This window comes from Coregonus clupeaformis, chromosome 8, assembly GCF_020615455.1.
Source record: "Coregonus clupeaformis isolate EN_2021a chromosome 8, ASM2061545v1, whole genome shotgun sequence".
In the NCBI taxonomy this organism is placed as follows: Eukaryota; Metazoa; Chordata; class Actinopteri; order Salmoniformes; family Salmonidae; genus Coregonus; species Coregonus clupeaformis.
This window is the reverse complement of record NC_059199.1, coordinates 48,466,541-48,493,732: the sequence shown is the minus strand read 5'-3', so window position 1 is coordinate 48,493,732 and position 27,192 is coordinate 48,466,541. Positions and strand designations below refer to the sequence as shown.

General features: G+C 42.2%; 1 protein-coding gene across 1 annotated transcript in view; it reads right to left on the bottom strand.

The window, feature by feature from the left end:
- The window catches only part of LOC121571872 (zinc finger protein 40-like), a 57,249-nt gene extending 41,453 nt beyond the window's left edge, over positions 1-15,796 (bottom strand). Inside the window, 1 exon segment of the mRNA XM_041883639.2 lies at positions 15,289-15,796. Within this exon segment, the coding sequence (XP_041739573.2) occupies positions 15,289-15,406 (118 nt within the window). The 5' untranslated portion in view covers positions 15,407-15,796.
- Positions 15,797-27,192: the final 11,396 nt, after the last annotated feature.

Here is a 27,192-nt window from a genome sequence, read left to right as displayed (position 1 = left end):
TTACTCTAAGTAGGGAAAGGGTGGTGGGGTTGGAAAGTAAAAAAGGGGAATATATATATATTTTTAAGGATATGTATGTGTATGTATGTATGTATGTGTATATGTATGTGTGTATATATATATATATATATGTATGTGTATGTATGTATGTGTATATATATATATATGTATGTGTATGTGTATGTATGTATGTGTATATGTGTATATGTGTATATATATATATGTATGTTGTATATATATATATATATATATATATATATATATATATATATATATATATATATATATATATATATATATATATATATATATAAACATGGGGGATTGGAAGTGATGCAGACAATTACATTGATGGAAGTTACAATCTATCTGAAATATTAAGCTGATCTACCCCCTTAAAGAAAAAAATCGCAGCGTAAAGGGTCTGAATACTTATGCAAATGTGATATTTCCGTTTTTTGCAAAACAAAACAAAAATTGTCATTATGGTGTGTAGATTGATGAGGTAAAATTGATGAAGGAAAAAAACAATTTAATCAATTTTAGAATAAGGCTGTAACGTAACAAAATGTGGAAAAAGTCAAGTGGTCTGAATACTTTCCGAATGCACTCTATAATAGCATTAGTGGGTGCTTATATTTGTCCTATTTCACAAATGTACAAGTGTGTATTATACATGTGTGTGAAATGGAAATATGTTTTTTTCATATCCCACTCCCTCTGAGACACCCTCGGAGAGTGGGGTCACGGCCAGGGTCTGCCGTTATCAATGGTGACCCTGGAGAAATTAGGGTTAAGTGCCTTGCTCATAGGCACATCGACAGATTATTCACCTTGTTGGCACGGGTATTCGAACTAGCGACCTTTCGGTTACTGGCCCAACGCTCTAACCACTAGCCTGATTACTGTACAGTATGTGTCTCTCCATCCAGATACTATATAGAACAGAATGTTCACCTCTTAACATAGTCTGATCTCTCACGTTAAACAAACACTTGGCGACTGGCCTTTGTCCTGAAGCACAAACAGAAACAACAAGCCTTTGTATAGCTTACATACTCATCCATAAGTCAACACACTCAGTCGTAAGTCATAATTTTTGGCCAATCAGCTGTGGAGCTGCAGCGGTAGCCACAGTAACTGGGCGACGAGGAGGGGAATTCCTGTCAGGGCAGAAGAGAAGGAGGGAGGAGAGAGGGAGGGAGGAGAGGAGGGAGGGGGAGGAGGGGAGCTGCGCCAGCCAAAACACAGTGGTGGAGGATGGTGACGTCACTAGAAAAGGCTCTGGTATCCTCCAGGGGTTCCGGCTCTCAGCTCTCTCACTTTTTTCTTTCTCTCTCTCTTTGTGGAGCAACAGAGTTCCTCTGAAGTGCCAGAGGCAATGGTGGGAGGAGAGTGAAGGAAAGAGGAAGGGAGGGAGGAGCGGAGGGGGGAGGAGGGGAGGTAGGCTCTGCCAACTGCCTTCAGCCCAACTTCTGACTCAACGAGGAGGAGATACAGGTGTTGAGTGAGCCAGCTAATTTTTTTCTCTCTCTCAGACCTGGTAAACAACTCAGACTCTGTTCTTTGTCTTAGCAGCTGTGGTGTAAACTTACTATATACGCAAAAACATTAATTAGGTAGGCCTACTTATTTAGAGGGAAATCTAACAGATTGTAGGCCTATAGCAAAACTGGGGATACACAATTAATGTGGCATCTTCCTAAAGGCATCTTTCATAATGAATCATTCAATTTGTTGTTCAACTAAAACATAATCTACACTTAAATAAACTACTTAAAGGCCATGTATAGTCAAAAACGTGATTTTCCTGTGTTTTATATACAGGTATCTGCCAAAAGAAAGGAAACACCAACATAAAATGTCTTAATAGGGCGTTGGGCCACCACGAGCCAGAACAGCTTCAATGCAACTTAGCATAGATTCTACAAGTGTCTGGATCTCTATTGGAGGGATGCGACACCATTCTTCCACGAGAAATTCCATCATTTGTAGTTTTGTTGATGGTGGTGGAAAACGCTTTCTCAGGCCCTGCTCCAGAATCTCCCATAAGTGTTCAATTGAGTTGAGATCTGGTGACTGAGACGGCCATGGCATATGGTTTACATCGTTTTCATGCTCATCAAACCATTCAGTGACAACTCGTGCCCTGACATTGTCATCCTATGGGGGCATAGCCACGGTAGCCAAAATAATGGCCAAAATATTGGCCTGCTCAGCATTTCTATACATGACCCTAAGCATGATGGGATGTTCATTGATTAATTAAAACAGGAACCAAACCTGTGTGAGAGCACCTGCTTTCAATATACATTGTATCCTTCATTTACTAAAGTGTTTCCAATATACCTGTATATTTCCACACTATGAGTTTGAAAATTGTGAAAATTATGATAATGCCCTTTTAGTGAGAGCTGTTTGAAAAGACCACCTGAAATTTCAGTCTGTTTTGGTGGGATGGAATTTTGGCATGCCTCGTGAAATCACAAGGCGGTAAATTAGTTAATAAACCAATAAGAAAGAGAGTTCCAAACCTCTCTGCCAATAATAGCTAGTTTTCAGTTTCCCCCTCCCCACTCAGACCACTCCAGACAGTCCTAGCAAAATTCTTCTTGAGAAATTGCTCTTTGCCAAGAAGCTATTTTTGTTACCCCAAAATTATTTGATATTGAAATAAAAACAGCTGCATTGTACCTTTAAAGAGATTCTCCAATACTTTTGTATACTTTTTAGCCAGTAGTTCTGAAAGAAGCGCTCACTAGCCAAAAGTGGTCCCCGAAAATGGTGTACTATGTCACATTTGTGCAGATATGTGCACCACATCATTGCTCCCTCTCTCGCTCTGCTGTGTGTGCATCTTGATAGATGTCACTCAAACAGCGATGGACTGAAGCTCATTGGCTAGAACCCAAATTGCTAGGGGGCTGGCCCATGTGGGGGAAATGTAGGAAAAAAGTAAACTTTCAAACTAGGGATGCACCAAGCACTACTTCAACATTGATTGCCAGGGAAATGAGCGAACTGAACTTAACAGTGTGGTAGCATTCAGGCCATTTGGGGACTGTGTCTCACTCACACTCACACTCTGTACCTACCTACTGTGGTCATGAAATAAGAGGCTATATAAAAAGAGGGAACTTCCCTGGGTTTCAGTTTAGGAAAGGGCTATTATGGGAAGTCCTGAAGGCTAAAATAACCAGCCAACCTAAACAAGTGGCTTCACCCAATCAGAGAAATATTTACCAAGGCCAGGGACAAACAGACTGCATCCCAAATGGCACCCTATTCCCTATACAGTGCACTACTTTTGACCAGAGTCCTATGGGCCCTGATCAAAAGAAGTGCACTACTGTACAAAGGGAATAAGGTGCCATTTGGGACACCGCCCTAGTGAGTAACCACACTGGTTTTTGCAAAGTCACTGTGAAGTGGTGGTAAATAAATAGGCATTTATGTGTTCCAATAAATCACTGCAAAACAAAACCCAAACAGTGAAAACAAACCCCCAAACACAACACTAATTAGGGAAACACTCGGATCATTTGGCAGTAGTGTACTATGGTAATTTTAGACAGGAATAAGGGGTTGGCTCTGCCTGTAAACAACAAAGAACTATGTGTGTGTGCATCCATGAGAGTGTTAATGGACTATTAAGGGTGGGTGTGTGTGTGTGGGTGTGTGTGTGTGTGTGTGTGTGTGTGTGTGTGTGTGTGTGTGTGTGTGTGTGTGTGTGTGTGTGTGTGTGTGTGTGTGTGTGTGTGTGTGTTAATGGTAGGTTCATGGCAGGACATGAACATCTGAGTTAATGTGTGTGTGTGTGTGTGATATTCATAGGGTTACATTTTACAACTGCCTGAATTCCAGCATTCGTTGAGAATTGAGACCAATACACAATCAGCATGCATCATAGGCTACAGTAAATTATTCTGACCTCTTTGTGCACAACTCCAGGAGACTCCCTCCCATCCAAAGTGACAATAGGACAGATGAAAAAAGACTATATTGAAGAAGCCTGCTTCTTCTTTAATAACATTCCCTATGAGAGGCGTTTCTATCAGTCTTTTCTCTTGCGATCAGAACTGCATGAATTGGACACAAAGGCCACATTCAAATGCTCCTTTATGCATCTGAAATTAACTGCTCCGCCAAGACCTTTATCAAACATTAAGGTATCCTGTCTTTTGAACAACTGTGCACAAAAAATACATGTTCTTCTTCCCTTATTATAGCTAAATATGAAAGATATAAGGAAGACAATACGAGTGTCGAAAACGTACACTATTAAGCTTGTGTTACTGTTGCAAAATGGCATAAAATCAGTGGAATCTGACACTATTCCACATTCAGAATGAAAGAAGGAAGGAAAGAAGGAAAGAGGAGAGAGGCCCTGCTAGCTAGCTACCTTGATGTTGTTGTTGTTGCTGCTGCCATGCCTCAGCCTCACGTTGTTACTCGGTGCCTTCCTCTGCCAATCTCCGACAGGCAGGCAGGAGGTAACGTTACATAATCGCACCCAGCAGAACACCACTGACAGAGGAGAGCCTTCTCTCTACCCCACCCACACTCTCTCACTCCTCATTCTTTCCATCTCTCTCCCCCTCCCCATTCTCTTGCCTTCTCCCTTTTCCACTGTCTTTTTTCCCCTCCATCTCTTTTGCACCCGCATAACAAAACAAAGACATCCACTGAACATCATTTTGATGTCGTGTATCAGACCACTGTTAGAGTATTACTGCACCCAGATGGTAAAGAGATCGTAACAATATGTAAGCTTGTTTTCCTCACCATTTAATTTCATCATGGTGAATGGTGGGCCCTGGTCAAAAGTAGTGCACTATAAAGGGAATAGGGTGCCATTTGGGACTCAGTCTAGCAAATGAGATTAAGGTGTCCTTGTACCTTCAGCAGAGGTAGTAGGATGATTATGTCATTAAAATATCATGATGAAATAAAGCAGGGAGACCATGGCTACGTGGAACAAAACACTGAGGGAGGGAGATCTCTCTCTCCCTGTCTCTCGCTCTCTCTCACACACACAAATAACTGTGCAACCGTACACACACACACACACAGAAACACAAACATGAGTGTGCACATGCACCACACACAGACACACATGCACACAAACACACATCACCCTATTGCTATGATAGGGACTAGCTAATATTAAACCATGCATAGCAGGGATTGTGTCTGAATGAGCTAACTGAGCTGATGAGCTCATGGTGGGTGGAAGAGTCAGTCAAGACCACCTCCTCTCCTCCACACACATACGCACATGCACACACGAGCACAAACACACGCATCTCTCATCTGTGGGACTTCGCCGTCTGTTATGTAACCACCCCCCATCCAGCAGCTCATCCTGCTGGGTTCACCCCGTCCTCCTTGGTCCTACGTCACTCTGCCCATGGAGAACACACCACAGACATGTGCAGTAAGTAAGCCCTGCTTAAGGAGTCACTCACTGACTGAATGGACAGACTGAGGAGTTAGTGAGAGTGGAGTTAGCATTTATCCTTTTTAGCCCCTGACCAACATCAACCAGCCTGCCAATGCCAAGGCCAACAGACAGCGAGAGTAGGCTGCATCCTCTGGATGGGCAGATATAATGAAAACAACATATCCCCGCTAGGCTATTATGCCTTATTACACACTCTTAAAGACACAGGCACTCTTTAAGATGTTACCCATCATCCATAACATACCACCCTTCAACCCCTTGAACATGCACAATCTTTGGCAACGAGCCATCTGACTTGGGGTGTAACGTTAGCTATTTACTGATGTGCTGATCTGACCGGCCGCAATCGTATCCATAAATTGACAGTTGATAGTCAGATTAGATGATTGTCGTAATAGGGAAAGAAGGAAGTGTTTTAAAATGCCTAAATAAAAGGTTGGAAATAGGTTTAGCAACCCAAGAATCTTCCTGCATGTTTAGGGGCCAAGAAAGCTGTAGATCAGCGCGCGCATATGTGCATTCTCACTTCTCAAACTATGGGCAGATTTGAGTCACAGACAGAACGTGCATCGTTTCTGAAGATTTTTTCCTACCCACAGTCTGCTTGTTAGATATTATGCACATTTATGGCTTGGTAGCAAATGTCATTGCCTTTGAGCTAATATCAGTAAACAGCAGCAAGTGATATGAGCGATGGGGAGAGATGTAGCAGTAGGATCAAGTTCCAATACGCCCATTTCTTGACAGATAGCTGAACTAGCCAATTGAGTCACTTGTTAAATCCACTTCAAATCAGTGAAGATGAATGGGAGGAGACAGGTTAAAGAAGGATTTTTAAGTCTTGAGATAATTGAGACATGGATTGCATCCCTGTGGAACGCTTTCAACACGTTGTAGAGTCCATGCCCCGATGAATTGAGGGGGGGAGCAACTCAATATTAGGAAGGTGTTCTTAATGTTTTGTACACTCGGTGTAAGTTTCAAATGGAAGGCAAACAGATTGTTTGTCATCTGTAACACCAGACTCCACTGATCAGCCAAAACAAGCTCAATAACTCAATGCATGCACAAACTCCTATTGAATATACATTCACCTGTTTTGTGAGTAGGCCTATGCCATCTTAATTTATCCAGTTTATCAAGAGATTTACAATTCAAATAAAATTATTACCATTACGTTATGTAGTTAAACATTATTATTTTTTTAATGTCAAATGTATTGTTTGATTAAGAAATATATGCATTAATGCATACATGGCTGTCTCTGGGAACATGTCATCAACATTTACAAATGTAATGCTATTGAATATCAGCCTAAAATATCGGCCATCGGCCTCCTTGACCCCAAAAATCGGTATCGGCCCTAAAGAAATCCATATCTGTCATTCTCTAAATGAAATCCATGGATACAGTAGCAGGTAAAGAAAGAGGGGATCAATATGAACCATGGATACAGTAGGATGTAAAGAAAGAGGGGATCAATGAGAACAATGGATACAGTATGAGGTAAAGAAAGAGGGGATCAATGTGAACCATGGATACAGTAGAGGAAACTGATCAACTCAACCAGCTCTATATGAGTATATAATCCTGTTGCAATAACACGCAGCCATAAATCAACGCCATAAATCAATAACACGCACACACATCACAATACCTGTGCAAGAGGCAGAGAACTCTGTTCTGTTGTGTAGTCTGAAGTCTCTGTCTTCTCTTCACGTCTTTCCTTGGAGTCAGACAACACGTAGCTTACTGGGGAACACCTGACCTAACATTCCCCACTCAGTCAGTCAGTCAGACACGCTCCTCCAGACCAATAACCGGCTGAGATTCCTTCCTGCCCCCTCCTCAACTCCTGAAATGCCACAGCGGAGCAGAGTGGAACGCAGAGAGAGCCTCCGTCTGGCCACCGTCTGTCTGTCAGTCTGAGAACTCACTCACTCAAAACTCCACTGAGTGAGACGAGTCGGCGCTTTCTCTTTTCACTTCTGCCTGCCTCTCCTTTTGCTGGAGCAGCAGCTAGCATGCAGCCACTCTTCCCTTCCTGCACTCTCTTTCTGCCGTCGCTTTCCTTTTTTTCGTCCCTCTCTCTCCCGCTCTCGTCCAGTTTTTTGAATCCCTGCTCTAAATCAGGGAAAGCCCTGGCTGCCACTGTGCCGACCCCTAGCAAAGCGTCAGCTCTCTCGCTCGCTCAAATCAAATCAAATGTTATTCGTCACATGCTTCGTAAAACAACAGGTGTAGACTAAATGCTTACGGGACCTTCCCAACAATGCAGAGAGGAAAATAAATAGAGAATAATTGAAAAGTAAAACACGTAATAATAAAAGTCATAATAAATACACAATGAGTAATGATAACTTGGCTATATCTATAATATAATAATATATAATATAATATAATAATAATAATAATAATATGCCATTTAGCAGACGCTTTTTATCCAAAGCGACTTACAGTCATGCGTGCATACATTTTTTGTGTATGGGTGGTCCCAGGGTTCGAACCCACTACCTTGGCGTTACAAGCGCCGTGCTCTACCAGCTGAGCTATCTCTCTCTCTCTCAAAGAAATCTAAACAAAGCAGGATGCAGGGCCCAAAAAAATATCCGGTGCCTAATTCCGCTTCATGTGCGGGGAGGGAGAGGGAGCCACACACACAAACACAGACACACAGGGGCGTAATACACCCATTATTTTAGAGGGGGCATGAAGTATGTGAGGATGGAGGGGGGATGGAAGTTGGAGAATTTAGCATTTTTCAAACACCTGAAACAGCTTTTTCCTGCAATCTAGAGCCATAGTCATTATGTTCAATTGTAATTTTAATGAGGGTGTCATACTGACTGTTGTTAATCACACATATCAATAGACTGCACTAACATGCCTAGGATATTACATCCACATTACAACACAGTACATGGGATCATAACACATATCATCAATACAGGCACATATCATGGCATCTTAATTAATACACAAATATCACAATATCATAAAATGCCAGATTACATTTAAACCAAGTATGATCTCCATATCTAAGCATACCTCTTGGACTGTCTGTATCCTCCTGACTGGTGGTTCTTTTTTTAAATAAACTAAATATGGTTCTCTGCATCTCTGGTAAAATCTGGGTAAAAGATTGAAAGGAATGTGAGTCTTATTCAGTACATTTAGTAATTGCTTGCTTTTCTAAAGTCCAGCAACCTTGCCAGCAGACATGGCAGCTAAGATAGTTAGACAAGCTACTCGAACTTCATTGATAGCCTGAATTGGTTTGATAGCTAGTTATGAGTTTGGGAGATTGGGAACCTATCTAACTGGCTAACTAAAGCCAACTTCATAAAATGGCTACGTGGCTAGTATTACAGAGAAACAACAAAACATTTTCATTATATTTATTAATCAAGAAAGAATCCATAAGCTACATAGCTTGAGAAAATTAATTTACAAGCATACCTCCTGCGAGTCCTGCCCATCACTGGCAGCTAAAGTCAAATCAAACAACGTGTGTCTTTTCTCCGTGGTGCACCTTGAAAGGAATCACTTACTAGGGAGAATCAGATCTGATTATAAATCATTATGATAAAACGTGGGCTTAAAAAGGAAGTTTAGTAATTAATTTAACATCTTAAAAATAACATAAAAAATTGATACATCTGAGGGAGCGTGCCCTTATGGGCATGATGCCTCTGCACACACACTGTCAACAGCAGAGCAGATTAGCCGCTAACCCACTTGTGGTGCACAACAACCTCCCACGGCCCCACAGCAGCTTTGAATACACATCGATCTGTCCTGTGATCGATCTGTCCTGTGCATTGATCCTATCTGCTCCTGCCGAGGAGGACATCCGTAGCTAATACACAAACAGGGACTAATGAGTGTAGCTAACACACAAATACACACATAGCAGGACGGAAATAGACACAGAGAAACAGACACACACAAACACACATTCTCACATAGAAACAGACACACACTCACACATACACAGAAAGAGAAACTGGGAAACGTGCACACACACACACACACTCTCCCTCTCTCTCACACACACACAAAGAAAGAGAAACAGACACAGGGAAACGCGCACACACACACTATCCCTCTCTCTCTCACACACACACACTCTCTCTCCCTCTCTCTAACAGAAACACACCAGGAAGTTTCAGTAGAGGGAGTGCTGAACATTGTGTACCGTGTACCCTGGCTGTTTAGGGCTGTGTGGCGTGTGTGTGTACCTGCTGCCTTGTCTCAGCTGTGTTCCTCTCTCTGTCTGTCTGTCTGTCTGTTTGTCTGTCGGGCACCTGGTTACAGAGTGACTCCACCAACACACACTCCTGAGACCCATTCCCGTTAGTCATTGGCACACCCACCCTCACTAACATGGAAAAATTACGAGACAAACTGTATTTGTATTTGATTTTTTTTTTTTTTTTTTTATAAGGCACACCTGAGGGAGCATTGAGTCACAGCCCAGCAGTTTCATTGCGGAATTTGTAGTCATAAACACACACACACAACATGTGAGAGCACACACACTCTCTTGCTCTATAAAACAATAAACTAAGTCTAGTCTAGTTCATGATAACATCCAGGCAACAAGCTTCATTGGGATATTTAAATGACAGGGTTTAGAAACACAATCCAGTTTCAGTGGGATCTACAGTATCTCGAAAAAACTATTTAAGCACCTTTTCTCCCAGCCTCCCTCCCTCCCTCCCGAGAGCGAGAGAAAGAGAGAGACAGAGGAAAACAGAGGAAAAGAAAACAACACAAGTCGTTCAGGGACAGTCGCAGGCAGCTTAGAAATCCCCAGACAGTCAGTATCTCCCTCCTGATTTAGCGAGCAAGGCGTAGTGAGCTCAGAAATCACCTCCCCTCGCCATTTTTCCCCATGGCAACAGCTGCTAAAGGAAGACGGCCCACATGTTACCCCCCCCTTACTCATACGGCTATTTCCATTGCCTCCTTAAGGGCTCAACAAAGTCTATGCAAACAGAGCAGACACAGCCGCACAAATGTGCGTAGAACTACGTAGAGCGACACAAACGGACCTCAGTCGGCTCCGTTTGTGTAGACCCCTTTAACAGTACACCCCCCCTTTCTCACTCTCTCTCTCGCTTCCTCTCTCTCTCTTTCTTTCTCCAACACCTCATCTCCTACTCGCTCTCTTTCACACCCTCAATATCCAGGACCTTGGTCAACATTTTTCATCTTTTCTTCCCCCATCTTTCCATTTCTCAATCCGTGTCCTGGACTGTTTCTCGCCCCCTTTCATTTTCTCTCCCACTCTCTTATCAGACTGATTCAGTCTCTCACTTGCTGCTAATGCTGGTGGTAGTGGGATACATTTATTCTGGAGACTGCCTTTGGCAAATGGCATCTTATTCCCTACATAGTGCACTATTTACTAGGTATAGGATGCCATTTGGGAGGCAGCTTGGAAAGAAACCCTGGTGTCATGGCTGACTGGCTTCTCCATTAGAAAAGGCTGTTTCCACATTGAGTCTGGTCAACAAACCGAAGTGGTATGTCCCAAATGGCACCCCATTCCCTATTTAGTGCACTACTTTTGACCAGGACTATGGTCAAAAGTAGTGCACTATGTAGGGAATAGGGTGCCATTTGGGAAGCAAACGATAGCTGATGGAGGCTTGACGCCAGCGCTTGACCTGTCAGGAGGAGTGTAGCGTGAGTTTCCCATCGTAAACCAGATCCTCCAAAGTCCAGACAATACATCAACCCCTTACACCTGACTGCCACCTGGCAGTACGGGCTCTGCTGCCTGCAGTCATTGGAGAACACTGTCTGAGAGGTGAAAGGTCAGGAACCGTCTGATCCCTCAGGAGTGAGTGTGTGTGTATAATATTGACCTGACTGACCCTGCTGACCCCACACACATGTTCCTGATGACTCACACACCCACAGTGGGGGGTCTTTCAATCTATCAACATCGACCCATCAGGCCCACACAACCAAGGACGGGGCCATGCTGACACCAGCACACACTTTAGACCACAGGCCTATACACTCAATTCCTCCTCCACATCCTCTCCCTTCCTACAAATCCACACACACAAGACGATCATTACCGGTATTAAACAACTAATTTAGGAATGTACACAACACAACGACGAGAGGGACAGAGACAGTTGGTGAAAGTATGTCTTATCTACTTTGAAGAACTAGTCAAATGATTTCATCAGACAGTTCTGCAGCATACTTAGGCAGGCTAGCTAAATAGGATGACTAAAGACAGTACAGTATTGGGAGCACATAGATAAGATGGTCTGGCTGGCTGACTGCTACTGCCTGAGTAAAGATGAGATTATGACTTTAAGGAATAAAAAATAATAGTCATCAAATAAATGCTAAAGTAATATACACAACTGAAATATTTTATTATTTCATAGTAATTTCTTATATTTTTACTGATGTCTACCCAATGTGGACCTGACAGAGACAATATAATATTTTCAATGTTTTGGCAATTTAATGTTCACTATTTTTGACTTTGGAATTTCATTTAAAAAGCTAAAAAAAATAGTTATAATGTCCTTCTTTCATTATGCATTAAATGTAAAAAATAAATATTGAAACCGAAACCGTGATTCTTTAGATTGTTTATAATCGAACCGAAACAACCTCAAAAAGCACTAATCGCTCAGCACTAATCCTTACAAAACCATGCAGGAATACCTGTAGGGTTACACCAGCAAACACACAAAGCACCAGTTAACATTACATAAGCATCATGGAGCAATTATCTACAGAGAACAGCGTTAGATTGCTTGTTGTGCTGTTAATTTCAGACCATCCTTCGACAGGACCTTGAACAGTACATTACAACAAACAAACATACACAGCAGCAGTTAACAAAACAAAACCTGTGTAGAACAATTCCTTCACAATGTCAGATAGATGGCTTGTTGTGCTGCTTATTATAGAGAACCTTCAACTGGACCATGAAGGCAATTAACCTCAGAATGTCCTCCCTCTCAACACACCACGGAGGCTGTGTCACAAATGGCAACTTATTCCCTATTTAGTGCACTACTTTTGACCAGGGATCTGGTCAAGGGCTCTAGTCAAAAGTAATGGGCTCTGGTCAAAAGTAGTGCATTAAATAGGGAATAGGAGTAGTGCACTACTGTACATAGGGAATCATTTCAGAGCAACCTGAGAGACACACACACACAGGTGTGCTGAGGAGAGGAGAGCTTACAGTCCAGTGTTGTGGTGACAGCCCATGCAACACCAACCCCTTAACACACAAATGTCATATGTCACATGCTTTGTAAACAACAGTGAAATGCTTACTTCCCAACAATGCAGAGATACATGTATCTTTTTTTATAATAGAAAAATAATAACACAAGGAATAAATACACAATGAGTAACGATAACTTGGCTATATACACACGGGGTACCAGTACCGTGTCGATGTGCAGGGGTACGAGGTAACTGAGGAAGATATGTACATAAAGGAAGGGCCAACTACAAGAAACGTCTGACCTCTGCGATTGCCAACAAGGGTTTTGCCACCAAGTACTAAGTCATGTTTTGAAATACTTATTTCCCTCATTAAAATGCAAATCAATTTATAACATTTTTGGCATGTGTTTTTCTGGATTTTTTTGTTGTTATTCTGTCTCTCACTGTTCAAATAAACCTACCATTAAAATGATAGACTGATCATTTCTTTGTCAGTGGGCAAACGTACAAAATCAGCAGGGGATCAAATACTTTTTTCCCTCACTGTAGATAGGAAGTGACTAGGCAACAGGATAGATAATAAACAGTAGCAGCAGTGTATGTGACGAGTCAAAAGAGTTAGTGCAAAAAGGGTCAATGTAGGTAACCAATAGCTACCAGGACTAACTATTTAGCAGTCTTATGGCTTGGGGGTAGAAGCTGTTCAGGGTCCTGTTGGTTCCAGACTTGGTGCATCGGTACAGCCGCGTCGCTAGAAATACAACTTTCAGCCTTCAGCACGACCTTCACCCAACCACCACACAACCTCCACCTAACTACCCTTCTGTCCGTCCACCTGCCCCTCTCAACCAGTGTCAGCCCCAACATCTGGTAGGCCGAGACCACCTACTGTCACACACACACACACACACCACCGGCCAAAACCTGTTTGTCACCTGTAGTCAAGGACAAGGTAGTATGGCAAGGCTGGAGAAAGGGGGGATGTGTGTGTACATGCGTGCATGAAAAAGAGAGACAGGAGTCATATAGCCCTACATATGCTAACGTATGTGTGTATGTGTGTGCGTGTGTGTGTGTGTGTGTGTGTGTGTGTGTGTGTGTGTGTGTGTGTGTGTGTTGTTCAACCCAAGTATGTAACGGCACTTTAATGTGGGTGCGTCAGACGGTGTATGAATGCAGAATATAAATGTTGACATTGAATGAATGATCTGCTCAGCTATTAAGTTCAGGCAGCTAACTATGTGTCATTAATAGTAATGTCCACCGCTGCCAATGGCTCGTTGACATGGATTGCATCTCAAATGGCACCCTATTCCCTACGTAGTGCACTACTTTTCACCAGAGCCCTATCACCAAAAAGCCACACGGTACACTGACAGGCCAATGAATACATGCTATTTGATGATTTGAGGAGAGCCATTATTGGACTAGAGAAGGTGAATGGAAAAAGGAGGAAAAGAGGGAACCATTAGGAGAACAGTGGTGATTCAAACCCCAGCCGAGAGACCCATGGACTCAGAGAGCATGTCATTGTTGCCAGCGAGGAGACTGGCTGTTATTATTCTCCTTCAGTATGTCACTGTGGAGCGGAAAGCGAAAAGAGACTCTGGGGGTGGGGGGGGTAACACTGCATGGCTGTCCTCTCTGGCCGGTAGATCTAAACTGACGTGCTTCCACACACTCTGTCTTGTCACTGTGCCAACCCTCCCAATAGCCATAACGCCCCCCCCAGTCTCCGCACCGCTATTCTTCCGCCAGTCACTCTGGCTTGCTGAATTTATTGCATTGTTGCACCTACTCCGTTAACCACCGTTCTCTCCTTCGCTCCCTCTCCCTCATTCTATTCCTCATCCCCCCCTTTCTGCTCTTTGCAGGAGTGTGACTTTGGTTATGGCCCCTACCGAGCGTCAGCTAAGGTCCAGGACTGTCATCAAGGACTCCGGAGTCATTTTGCGTGAAATTATTCTCCCTCTTGCTTTCTTACCCCCTTCCCCTTTTTCTCCCTCTGTTATTTTTCCACCTTTATTTCATCCCCTGCTAGTGTTGTAACTAGGCTTTCTTAAATCACTCTCTCTCTCTCGTTTATATACTTCACTATTTCTATCAAACCCATTTTATCAGTCTTTCCTGAGCTGCCCTCAGTGCTCCCTCTCCTCCCTCCCTCTCTCTCGTTCTCTCATCGTAGGAGGCTCCAGGAGTAGGACACAAGGAACAGCACCTGCACACTAAGACTCATGCTGCTCCGTTGCCCTGGCAACTGCTACATCAGGCTTCGCTTGTGCAAACCATTAGGCATTGCCAGCACACTGCGCTCACACACAAAAACACACAAATGCACCCCCACGCACCCACCCTATTAAGGGTTTCCGGCTGGCATACGTCAGTTCTACTGCCTTTCTTTTTCACCCGAAGCTGTTTTTCCAAACCCTTTTTTATTTGAACTTCAGTGAATTAACACATTTTCCCCAATCATAAAAGGAGCCTGGCGGAAAACAGAACGCAGTGTGTGAACTTCACACAGAGGCATAGTGTTTTGTTCAAGAGGCATTTCTCTGGGAATGACACATTCTCTAAAGCAGATCAGATAGAGGGAGGATCTACTTTACCTCCCCCGCTGTGTCGTGATTCCTGAACGGGTGTCAAAACCACACGAGGTCCAACCGAGGTCCAACCATTGGACCGTTTCATGACAGCAGGGGACTTCTCCCACCGTTCCAGGTTCATGGTGCTGACGCAGACGGGTGCAATTGAAAGGCGGCTCGGCGGCTCCCACGCGGTCTTTCCCCTCCTCAGTCCCGGTCGGTCAAAATGCAAACATGTCCCTTTCTAAGCATGCCAACATCAATGCCGCTCTACCAAGGTTCCAGGAAGTGGTGTTGGAATGGAACCCCGGGCTGCTGAGCTCACCTGTGGAGCAAAGAGGGAACGTGTGTCTGTGTCTGTGTCTGTGTGTGTATGTCTACGTACGTGTGTGCGAACGGGGGGTGTAGTGGGGAGGGCCCTGTTCGCCAGCTCTTCACTTGAATTTCAGTTTAAAATTAGCAAACAATTGCACAATGATTCAGTTCAACGGATTGAGAAATTGACAAATAGTCGCAATTACTAACCACACAGAATCAGAAGACACAGAAACACACACACACACACACACACTATAGGGAGGGACAGTCAGGAGGTCAGACCTACTGGCATCAGAGGATAGTGTTATATACAGTGCCTTCAGAAAGTATTCATACCCCTTGACTTATTCCACATTTTGTTGTGTTACAGCCTCAATTCAAAATTGATTAAATATATTTTTTTACACACAATACCCCATAGCGGCAAAGTGAAAAAATATATTTACAAAATTGCCAATTTATTGAAAATGAAATACAGAAATATATCATTTACATAAGTATTCACACCCCTGAGTCAATACAGGTTAGAATCCCATTTGGCAGCAATTACAGCTGTGAGTCTTTCTGGGTAACAGGGTTCATACAGACAGTGGCAAGTCAAATTCAAGGACTTATAAGTACTTTTTGAAGCACTAATATTTATTTTCGAGGACCAACAATTGGTAATAGTTCCTATTATGCAATTGTTTGTAGTCGCCACCAGGTGGAAGTATATTGCCACAACCTCATAAAAAAAACATTTAACTTATTATTCATCACTACCTTACAAGTTCTACTCAATAATACCTTGTTTCACTACATACATGAATGGCAAGTCAGTACTGATAATGTTGTAATTTGAGTAGTGATGAGCAGAGTTTTGGGACATGCCTACTGGTGAACACACATTTCCTATTCGCATTACTACACAATTCCAGCTTAGTGACTGTATTTTTATTGGGCATTTGGAAATCTACTACTTAATAGCTACGAAAAAGTGTCTTGCTTCCGACTGGCAGCTTTAGTGTCGCCGGACGGGAGAAGGGCGGGTGGGCTGTGTGAGGAAAACGGCACGTGAACGGAGGAGCACGGCTGCCGCTTAACAAAGCGGAATATCGTGGGTGCCCCGTGAAAGGGGCGATTGGTAAAAAAGTTCTGGAAGTTGTTGCAGAGAAAAAGTCACATAATGTAGAACTGGCGCCAGCGCAGGATGCAGCGTTGTGTCTTTCCCCCTTCATGTGGCTCTTCAGGGCCGATTCACCCATGCTCGCAATGTCAAAGTCTGACGCATTTGGTTGGGTCCAGTGATGTAGTGGTAAAAAAAAGTGGGTAAACTATAATGAACAAAAATATAAAATGCAACATGTCTAAGGCACTGCATCTCAGTGCTAGAGGCGTCACTACAGACCCTGGTTCGATTCCAGGCTGTATCACAATCCGGCCGTGATTGGGAGTCCCATAGGGCGGCACATAATTGGCCCAGCGTCGTCCGGGTTTGGCCGGGGTAGGCCGTCATTGTAAATAAGAATTTGTTCTTCACTGACTAGTTAAATAAAGGTTAAAAAACAAAACAAAAACGTGTTTGTCTCATGTTTCATGAGCTGAAATAAAAGATCCCAGAAGTTTTCCATATGCACAAAAGGCAGGTTTGAATCTACATTTGCCTGGCATTTTAACTTTCGATGTAACGTTTGGCGGCGCCTAATCAGTCAGTTCTGTACCTGCCTGGCTGAGTGGCAGTCTGGGTGGAATGAGCAAGCTCGCCTGGCAACCAGAGCGCGAAACACTTGAAGAAATAAAATGCAAGACCAATACATTTTTCTAATATTTTTCATAATCATTTATTTGGTCATTTTCTGTTCTCCTCTCAATTTAACTCAAGTACTTTTCAAGTACCAACTTGAGAAAATGTCAGATTTTCAATGTATTCCAGTACTTGAATTTCAGAGTGCCAAATTCAAGTACTTTAAGCACCTCAAGAACGCTGGGGTAAGTCTCTAAGAGCTTTGCACACCTGGATTGTACAATATTTGCACATTATTATTTTTAAATTCTTCAAGGTCTTTCAAGTTGGTTGTTGATCGTTGCTAGACAGCCATTTTCAAGTCTTGCCATACATTTTCAAGCCTGTAAATAGGCCAAACAGGAACATTTAATGTCATTTTGGTAAGCAACTCCAGTGTATATATTTGCCTTGAGTTTTAGGTTATTGTCCTGCTGAAAGGTATATTCATCTCCCAGTGTCTGTTGGAAAGCAAACTGAACCAGGTTTTCCTCTAGGATTTTGCCTGTGCTTAGCTCCATTCCGTTTCTTTTTATATATTTTTTTACCTTTAACGTCAATTATCTATGATTTCATATTCGCATATGTTGTAGCTTAGACCCTATTTTACATAATCTGAGGTTTTTGTGTTGTGCCCACCATCGGTTGAGACACAACATGCTCTTGAAAAATGGGTGGGTGTCATTTCAATCATAGAAATATAACTCGAATGGGCATATCCCTTCAGACAACTGCAATTTATCTGGTACACCATTGAATTTAAAATGTTATTGAAATCGTAATTTCTAATTAATACCACAAAGATGGCCACCTGCACACCGACTGTTGAATGTAAATTTACACTGAACAAAAATATAAGTTACAGTTCATATAAGGAAATCAGTCAATTTAAATTAATTCATTAGGATATGGATTTCACATGACTGGGAATTCAGATATGCATCTGTTGGTCACAGATACCTTAAAAAAAAAAGTAGGGGCGTAGATCAGAAAACCAGGCAGTATCTGGTGACCACCATTTGCCTCATACAGCGCGACACATCTCCTTCGCATTGAGTTCATCAGGCTGTTGATTGTGGCCTGTGGAATGTTGTCCTACTCCTCTTCAATTGCTGTGCGAAGTTGCTGGATATTGGCGGGAACACGCTGTGTACGTGTCAATCCAGAGCATCCCAAACATGCTCAATGGGTGACATATCTGGTGAGTATGCAGGGCATGGAAGAACTGGGACATTTTCAGCTTCCAGGAATTGTGTACAAATCCTTGCGACATGGGACCGTGCATTATCATGCTGAAACATGAGGTGATGGCGGTGGATGAATGGCATGACAATGGGCCTCAGGATCTCGTATCTCTGTGCATTCAAATTGCCATCGATAAAATGCAATTGTCTGTAGCTTATGCCTGCCCGTACCATAACCCCACCGCCACCATGGGGCACTCTGTTCACAACGTTGACATCAGCAAATCGCTCATCCACACGATGCCATACACGTGGTATGCGGTTGTGAGGTCAGTTGGTCATACTGCAAAATTCTCCAAAATGATGTTGGAGGCAGCTTATGATAGAGAAATTAACAATACATTATCTGGCAACAGCTCTGGTGGACATTCCTGCAGTCAGCATGCCAATTGCACGCTCCCTCAAAATGTGAGACATCTGTGGCATTATGTTGCGTGACAAAACTGCACATTTTAGAGTTGCCTTTTATTGCCCCCAGCACAAGGTTCACCTGTGTAATGATCAATGTTGTTTAATCAGCTTCTTGATACGCCACACCTGTCAGGTGGATGGATTATTTTGGCAAAGGAGAAATGCTCACTAACAGGGATGTAAACAAATTTGTGCACAACATTTTAGAGAAATAAGGTTTTTGTGGGTAAGGAACATTTCTGGGATCTTTAACTTCAGCTCATGAAACATGGGACCAACATTTTACATGTTGCGTTTATATTTTTGTTCAGAGTAAATGGTCATGTCTATTCTATTATCTATATTTCTATGATTTCAACACGTTTTCTATGGAGGACTGACAGTATAATTGACATTAATGGTTAAAAAATGTCATTTATGTTCATAAAAAAACATTTTTCAAGAAATTATAAAATAGTTTGACAACCCTGTTTGTAAGCTTTTAAATTATAACAAATCTCAACCGTTTATCTTGTCCAGTGACGAAGACATGGATGTCTCATGGTATGGTGGGGTATGCAAAAAGGGTAAACTTTGAGCACTTTTATCTCTTGAATGTTTTGGCATTCAAGTCCAAAAAGTAACTTTCTGAGTACTTCTACAATGGGAAAATACTGTATGTATGGAAGGTTTCGTTCAAATCAAAAGAGGATTGAGTTCAAATGGATGTACCCTCAGCCTTGGCTAAGAACAGGATGTCTCAACTCTGACAAGTAAATTATACAGTTGGTAATCAATTAATGAAAACTGTCTTGAGTTCAGTTAAAGGGTAAGGCACATTCTGAGAAGTACTGAACAATTGGTTTCAGATACAGAAGAAAAAAAAATTCACTGCCTTCTCAGTACGACGCACACACACAGGGCCTTCTCTGCGCAGACATGTGGGTGGTGTGAGCACTGCTATTAGTCACCATACAGCGTCTGATAAACAGGCAGTGTGTTTGACAAGACATTCAAACCGAAACCGTCTGAAAAGAGCGCATGGTTTGAGAGGAGGTAGGAGCAATAAAAGCAAAAGTAGGCCTCAAACCGTGCGAGAGAGAGCGAGAGAGAGAGAGAAAGAGAGAGAGAGAAATAAAATAACACAAGCGTTCCAATCCCACAGCTTAAAAAATGAACTAGTACGAAAGTCAACTCAACTGCAGCTCAAGGGCCTTAGAGTCAAGTCGTGGGTTGGGTTCCCATCCAAGTAACTACCAACGAGTTCTGGCCTATTTCATTGGAAATTCACATCCAAAAATATCTAATTACCTGAATGGACTGCTGTCATCGGAGATTGTTGGAAATTGGCCATCGGATAAGTGCTTCCTCAAGAACAGATGTTCGCCGGTAATGGAGAGGTCCTCAGAGCAGACCTAGACCTGCCCTCTCCTCTCCTCTAGGCTAGGCTAGGTGATTTGTCAGTGAACTCCCACCTCTTAGAGAAAGAAACACCCCCATCGTGATAAAAAAGCTGCTCTTGGCAACTGGAGAGAGACCCCTGATGGTTTGAGTCCCGACCAAATGGTGGAAAAAAAGGTATTCTAATGTTGTTAAGAGTTACGGCTAAACTACATGTTGAAAATCATAGGTCTACTTTTCCGTTGTTGAATATAAATCTATCACATTGGCTACGGTCTCTGTGGTGGCTTCCAGTGAACAGTAAAACACACTGCCGTTTCCCTCTTGTAAAGGAGACGGGTTAGAATTTAACCCACATTACGGATGACAAAGTGAACAGCCGGGGTGTGTTTTTTCAACGTATTCAATTTCATTCACACAAAATATGACCATAAAAAGTATATTTTGTCTCCCTTGTCCCCTCCCTGTCTTTCTCGCCTCCCTCCCTCCCTCCCTCCCTTCCTCTTTACTCTCAAAGTGAAAGGCTTCTCCCGTTCTCAGAGGTCACCACTAAGTTAAACAGACATCCCTGAACCCGTCCCTGCCTGTCTGTTGTACTAGTTACTGTTGCTAAAACCCTGTGTTCTTCCTGCCTCTGGGGCAGAAGTTCCCTTCGTGGGAATCTTGCTAGTTTCAAACACACTCATTTGAAGGAGGAGGTACTGTACAGTGCAGAGGGACTGGTTTGGCTTCCTAAGCATGACACAACGTGTAGAAATCCATGCACAGGAGTCAGGGTTAGCTCTTTCTCTGCACCATTGACTCAACTTACAGTAGATAGACAGACACTATACTATACAACATACTGTTTGATTGATTTAACCTTTATTTATCCAGGACGTCTCATTGAGATCATGAGACCTATTTTACAAGAGAGACTTGGCCAGTAATATAGGGCATGCTTGTTGGGCTATTTATTTAGAATATTAAGAATCTGGTGTCAATCATCCAGGGTCCAATCCAGCGCTGGGGAAAGTGCTTACTAAGCTGACCTAAGTGCTTACAGGGTGGGGTCTCCTCTCCTGGAGGAGGACGTAAGTATGGAGGGAGAGGGAATCTCCCAGACTGCGTCCCAAATGGCACCCTATTCCCTTTATAGTGTACTACTTTTGACCTGGGCCCATAGTGACTTTTCAGACCCTGACCCTGCGGTGACCCTGAGCTGAGAATTCAGAGGGATTCACTGGAGATCAGGACAGAGCAGGGCAGGGGAGCAGTCAGCAGAGGCCTGGTAGGGCATAGAGCTAACAGAGGAGAGGAGCCAGATCAGCAGCACAGAGCACTCTTAAAGATCCACTGAACACGCCGATTGGCACGTGTGTTTTTCTGTTGCTCAAAACTAGACTTGTTTCCTGACCGATTCCGCGTTCGGTTAATGATGTTTGTCCCCCATGAGACACTGCAGACACAGAAGCCTATTTCACTTCCTGAAAATCCCCAGAATGAATCTAACATAACTCAAGAAATCTGTAATTAATTGACGTTTTAGTGGCGCAATTGTACAACTAAGGTGTGTGGTGCAGTATTTCTCAAGTAAAGAAATGTGTGACGTGTTGTCTTATGTAAACAGTCTGCTATTGGATAGAGAGCAATCACCGCAGCTGTTCACCCCATGTTAGAGGGAAAATGGACATTGTCAAATCAAAACCCAACCTTCATTTACCCGTTGTGACGCATGGATGTTCCAAACCCCGTTTTAGACAAGACTGACTTTATGACCAAAATTATCCTATTTACACTTTGCTCTAAATTTTGACACTAGAATAACTGTTTCTGACTCATATCGCTACCACATAGGATGTTTTCAAAGGGATTCGTTGCTTTTAAAGGCAGTCGCTCTTTAACCTCTTGACCAAATAGAGGAGACAAGATATCATGTTCCCCTTCCCCCTTCTGAGTGTGCTAGTTTTGGTTAAGGAAATAGAATCCTGTAAATAAATAAATAGGCCTAACTACAGCAAATGCATTACACAAAGAAGAAAAAAAACATTACTGTGTCCTTGAAACCATAAAAAGCCCAGTGAATACCCTTAATACTGTAAATACACGCACCAAGCAGGAAGAAAAAACACATTACTGTAGTCTTGAAACCATAAACAAGTGAGAATGAGTGTGTGTGTGTGTGTGTGTGTGTGTGTGTGTGTGTGTGTGTGTGTGTGTGTGTGTGTGTGTGTGTGTGTTTGTGTCTCTCCCATATCTCTAGTTTACCGTGTGAGTTAGATCAGGGACTCTAACCCCAAAATACCTGGCAGGAATTAAGTCATTGATTGCAGATCCATGGGTTGATTATTAACAGACTACATCCCAAATGGCATCCTATTCCCTATACTATGTAGTGCACTACATTCAACCAGGGACCATAGGGTAATGTAATATATAGGGAATAGGGTGCTTATTGGGACACAGCCAGAGTGATGTTGGTATGGTCAGAAACTACCGTATTGGTGAAATATTCAACTGGCTAACAGAGCCGTTACACACACATCACACACTATATCAACCTAAGCTATTACCCAGTTAATGCAATAGCCTATACAGTTTGCAGAGATTCAATTGATTTCTCTCTCTAAAAGGGTACAAAAATGTAACACCTTGTTAAATGTGTGGGCCCCTGCATAGCAATTGTTCACCATTTTGCAGACAGTGTTTTGGTTGCTAAAGCAAGGGGTCCAGACATACTGAGCCTTGGTGAGATGAAACCTTTTATATGACAGAATGAATGCAAGCTAGGTGCTATAATAAAAACTGGTGTGGTTAACAAGGCTGGGCATTTTCAGCAGCACAATAAAAAGGAATATGAGGTGAGGGTAGCTAGAGGGTGAGCTGAGGTGCTATGCTACTGCAAGTCAATACAGACAAAAAACACCACATAAACTGAACAGTACCAGTCAACACATCATAACGTTTACAAGACCAGTGACATAAATAATCCAACACAAGAAATAATCCAAGGTCATGGACACTTGTTATTGAGAATAATTAGATTTTCAGCAAATATATAGAATTTTTAATCATAAAAAAAAGCAGATCCCGAGGAGCTGTGTCTCAATGGTGAATGTATGTATGACTGCCATAGAGTGTGAATCTGTCAGTCAGTGATGGGGGAAGTGGCAGGCTAGACCAGGGGAAACTACTGGCGCATGCCAAGCCAGAGCTGCTTGGAAACCAGCTGTTTGAAGTAAACAGAAGACCTGGATGGGGGGCCGGAGTTCCTGACTTCTTGCTTGCCTACCCGCAAACTGCGTCACAGTATTTCTGTCATCTTGACATCACACACACACACACACGCACACGCACACGCACACGCACACGCACAGGAGCTTCACCCTGTTTTAAACTTCACCTGTTTGCACCCTACCCATCCAGCTGGGTTGAGAGTCAATAAAACAAAGAATCTTGTGTATCTCGACAGGACCCAATGTGAGAACCTAAAGAGAATACATGGAGACACACAGACACACACACAAGGGTGGTTCCCTCACTGACATGATTGTTGGTAATCATGGTACCAGTAGTCAGTACAGAGCTTCAAGACAAAAATAAAATGGAGGGAACTTTGGCCTTCAAAACTGACAAACTGATTTAGATTATTTTCAAAAATATTGAACTATTTAAATGGCCAAAGCCACTGTTTTTTTTCCTGGAGTTAGATATTTGTTATAATATGTTTTTATCACACTTTATTAGACTAAAAAGAAGCAACTTTACTAGCCATCTTATCAATTCCGTCAGGCTACATACAGTAATGTTGCCTTGAGGTCTGAGCATTATCATGTGATGGCACGAGGCAGTTTGGGGAGTATTTTAGTACTTTATTAGGATCCCCATTAGCTACTGCTAAAGAAGCAGCTACTCTTCCTGGGTTCCACACAAAACATGACATATTACATAACATTAATAGGCAAGTACTGTACATCACTAGGACCGAACTACTTAAATTTAGAATGGCAGTTACTTCACTCAATTCCGGCTTCAACTTCGACTTACCGGCCCTGGGCTCTTTCTGTAATTCTGACCCAATTTACGGGCTACCCAGAAGGAAACGCCAACGTTACAGAGGCAAGAGGGGGGGATCCTGGCAAGATTAAGGCGAAGGCAAACCCGGCCACCTCTTCACTCCATTCTACTGGCCAATAATAAGATGCCAAGAGCGTGCAAAGCTGTCCTCAAGTCAAAGGGTGGCTACTTTGAAGAATTTAAAATATAAAATATAATTTGATTTGTTTAACACTTTTTTGGTTACTACATGATTCCATATGTTTTATTTCATGGTTTTTATGTCTTCACTATTATTCTACAATGTAGAAAATAGTAAAAATAAAGAAAAACCCTTGAATGAGTAGGTGTCCAAACTTTTGACTGGTACTGTACACTGCTGCTACTTTTTTCTTTTAGGGGGTAGATCAGCTTTAATATTGCAGATAGATTGTAACTTCCATCAATGTAATTGTCTGCATCACTTCCAATCCCCCATATGTTTTTTTCTCTCTCATACACACATATACATACATACATATCTATACATATCCTTTTTTTAAATATATTTCCCTTTATTACTTTCCAACCCCACCACCCCTTCCCTAATTGGAGTAAACTAGTGAACAACAATGCTTAGGCCTCTACTTCCAGTTTATACAAACTATATACATTTTATGGACACAGTCAATTTTACAATAATTATATTTTGTTTGTTTTTACTGCTGAACTTCCTCTACCCTCAACCTCTCCGATCATTTTCATGATGTCCATCCGGTTTGCTTCTATATGCCATATCTTTCTAACTGTGTTCTTTCACAAAAGCTGCTGCTACTTTGTTTATCATATATCCTGATGCCTAGTCACCTTACCCTTATACATATCTACCTCTATCGATCCAGTATGCCTGCACATTGTAAATATGGTACTGGAACTGACCCTGTATATAGTATGCTTACTTACTTTATCATGTTCTTCTTTTTTTATATTTTGTGTTTTTGCTCTACCTTATTATTTTCAGTATTACATTGTTATTGATTACTGCATTGTTGGGGTTAGATCTTGCAAGAAAGGCATTTCACTGTACCTGTGCATGTGACATTAAACCTTCAAACTTTTGCCTTCATAATCATGTGATTCATAGACGCTACTGAATGTTGCACACGCACAAAATAAAATGGAATGGGAGGAGGGTGCATGGAGTTCCCAAGAAGAATGTTACAAGGATCTGAGTGGTATGACACTCACTTCAGTAGAGAATGTTAGTTTGCCTGTGATAGCATGCCACGCCACGCACTGAGCAGCATAGCATTTCCTGTCTGACTAATCAACCCCTGAAGAGGAGATGTGATGGAACAGGTCAAAGGTCAAAAGCCACAATACAGAAGCTGTAAACTACCCCATGTCTATTCAATATACAGTACCAGAAGCTGTAAGATACTCTTCTACTATTTGTAATGGTGGATTTACATCTACAGGCACCAAGTAATAAGCACTATTCTTTTTAATATATCTGATCCTCTCATTTCCTTGAGCTCCTATTGAAACTAGTATTGAGAAACTTCAGAGGGAAAAAGAGAGGGAGACTACAGATGTTGGATCTTAATTTCAGCCAGTTTGCTACAGCAGGAAAAAAATCCTGCAGCATCAGGAAATGTGGATTATTATGTGGATAAAAATGCATGGATATTTCTGTAGGGGTTGATACATTTTTCATAAGGGAAAATCAAGTCTGAAATTTCAAAGTGGAAATTACAAACTTCAGAAGGCTCAAATACAGTACAAGTTGGTGGTCCTCTGTAGCTCAATTGGTAGAGCATGGCGCTTGTAACTCCAGGGTAGTGGGTTCGATCCCCGGGACCACCCATACGTGAAAATGTATGCACACATGACTGTAAGTCGCTTTGGATAAAAGCGTCTGCAAAATGGCATATTATTATTATTAAGTTAAATTTCCGCCATTGCAGGAAAGTTCTCCTGCAAAAGGGTGATCAAATTAAGATCCTACTTCTGTATGAGAGGAGACTATGGGGTAAGAGGAACAGAGGAATGCATCAGAGAGAATGGGACATCCTTGTTCACTGCAGTACTTGCATGTGTAACAAAACAAAATCCATACTTTGCCAGAGGAAACAATTGAGGAAAGATCAATCTTCCTTCCATTCCTTAATTAATTAGGTCCTGCCTTTAAGTGACAAACATTTCTTCTTTTTAATTTGCTCATTCACATTGATTGATCCTACATTTCTCACAGCTCATCAAAATGATGTTGCCCCAAACCCAACCTTTGTACCACATATGGACAGCTGGCATGGATATACCCACATTACATGACATTTACATTACCTAGCCCTGCTACTAATAAAACTGGGCGGTTTCCACTCTATAAAATAGTAACTGGTCTAATGTGGCTGGGGAAATGTACTATTCCACAGTCCTCCATTGGGTAATCTGCTGTTATAAAACTACATTATTTATGTTGTTTGGCCAAGTAAGCTCAAAGCAATTGTAAACATAAGCCGTAATAGCCTACACACTAACATATGGACTCCAACGACATAAAGGGAGGTTCCACCATAGAATGACACAATTGATTCTAGTTGTTTACTATAGGTTCCACAGCACATACTGATTGGAAAACTAAGCACTAATAGTGAAGACAATTGTGTAACAAAAGACAAAACGGAAAAATCACATAAGGAAAGTGGACAACCATGACTCAGCAGATTCTATAGACATTTGGTCAGCAAGTGTGGACAGAGAAGTGGGTAGGGGGCAAGTGTGGACAGAAGTCTGTAG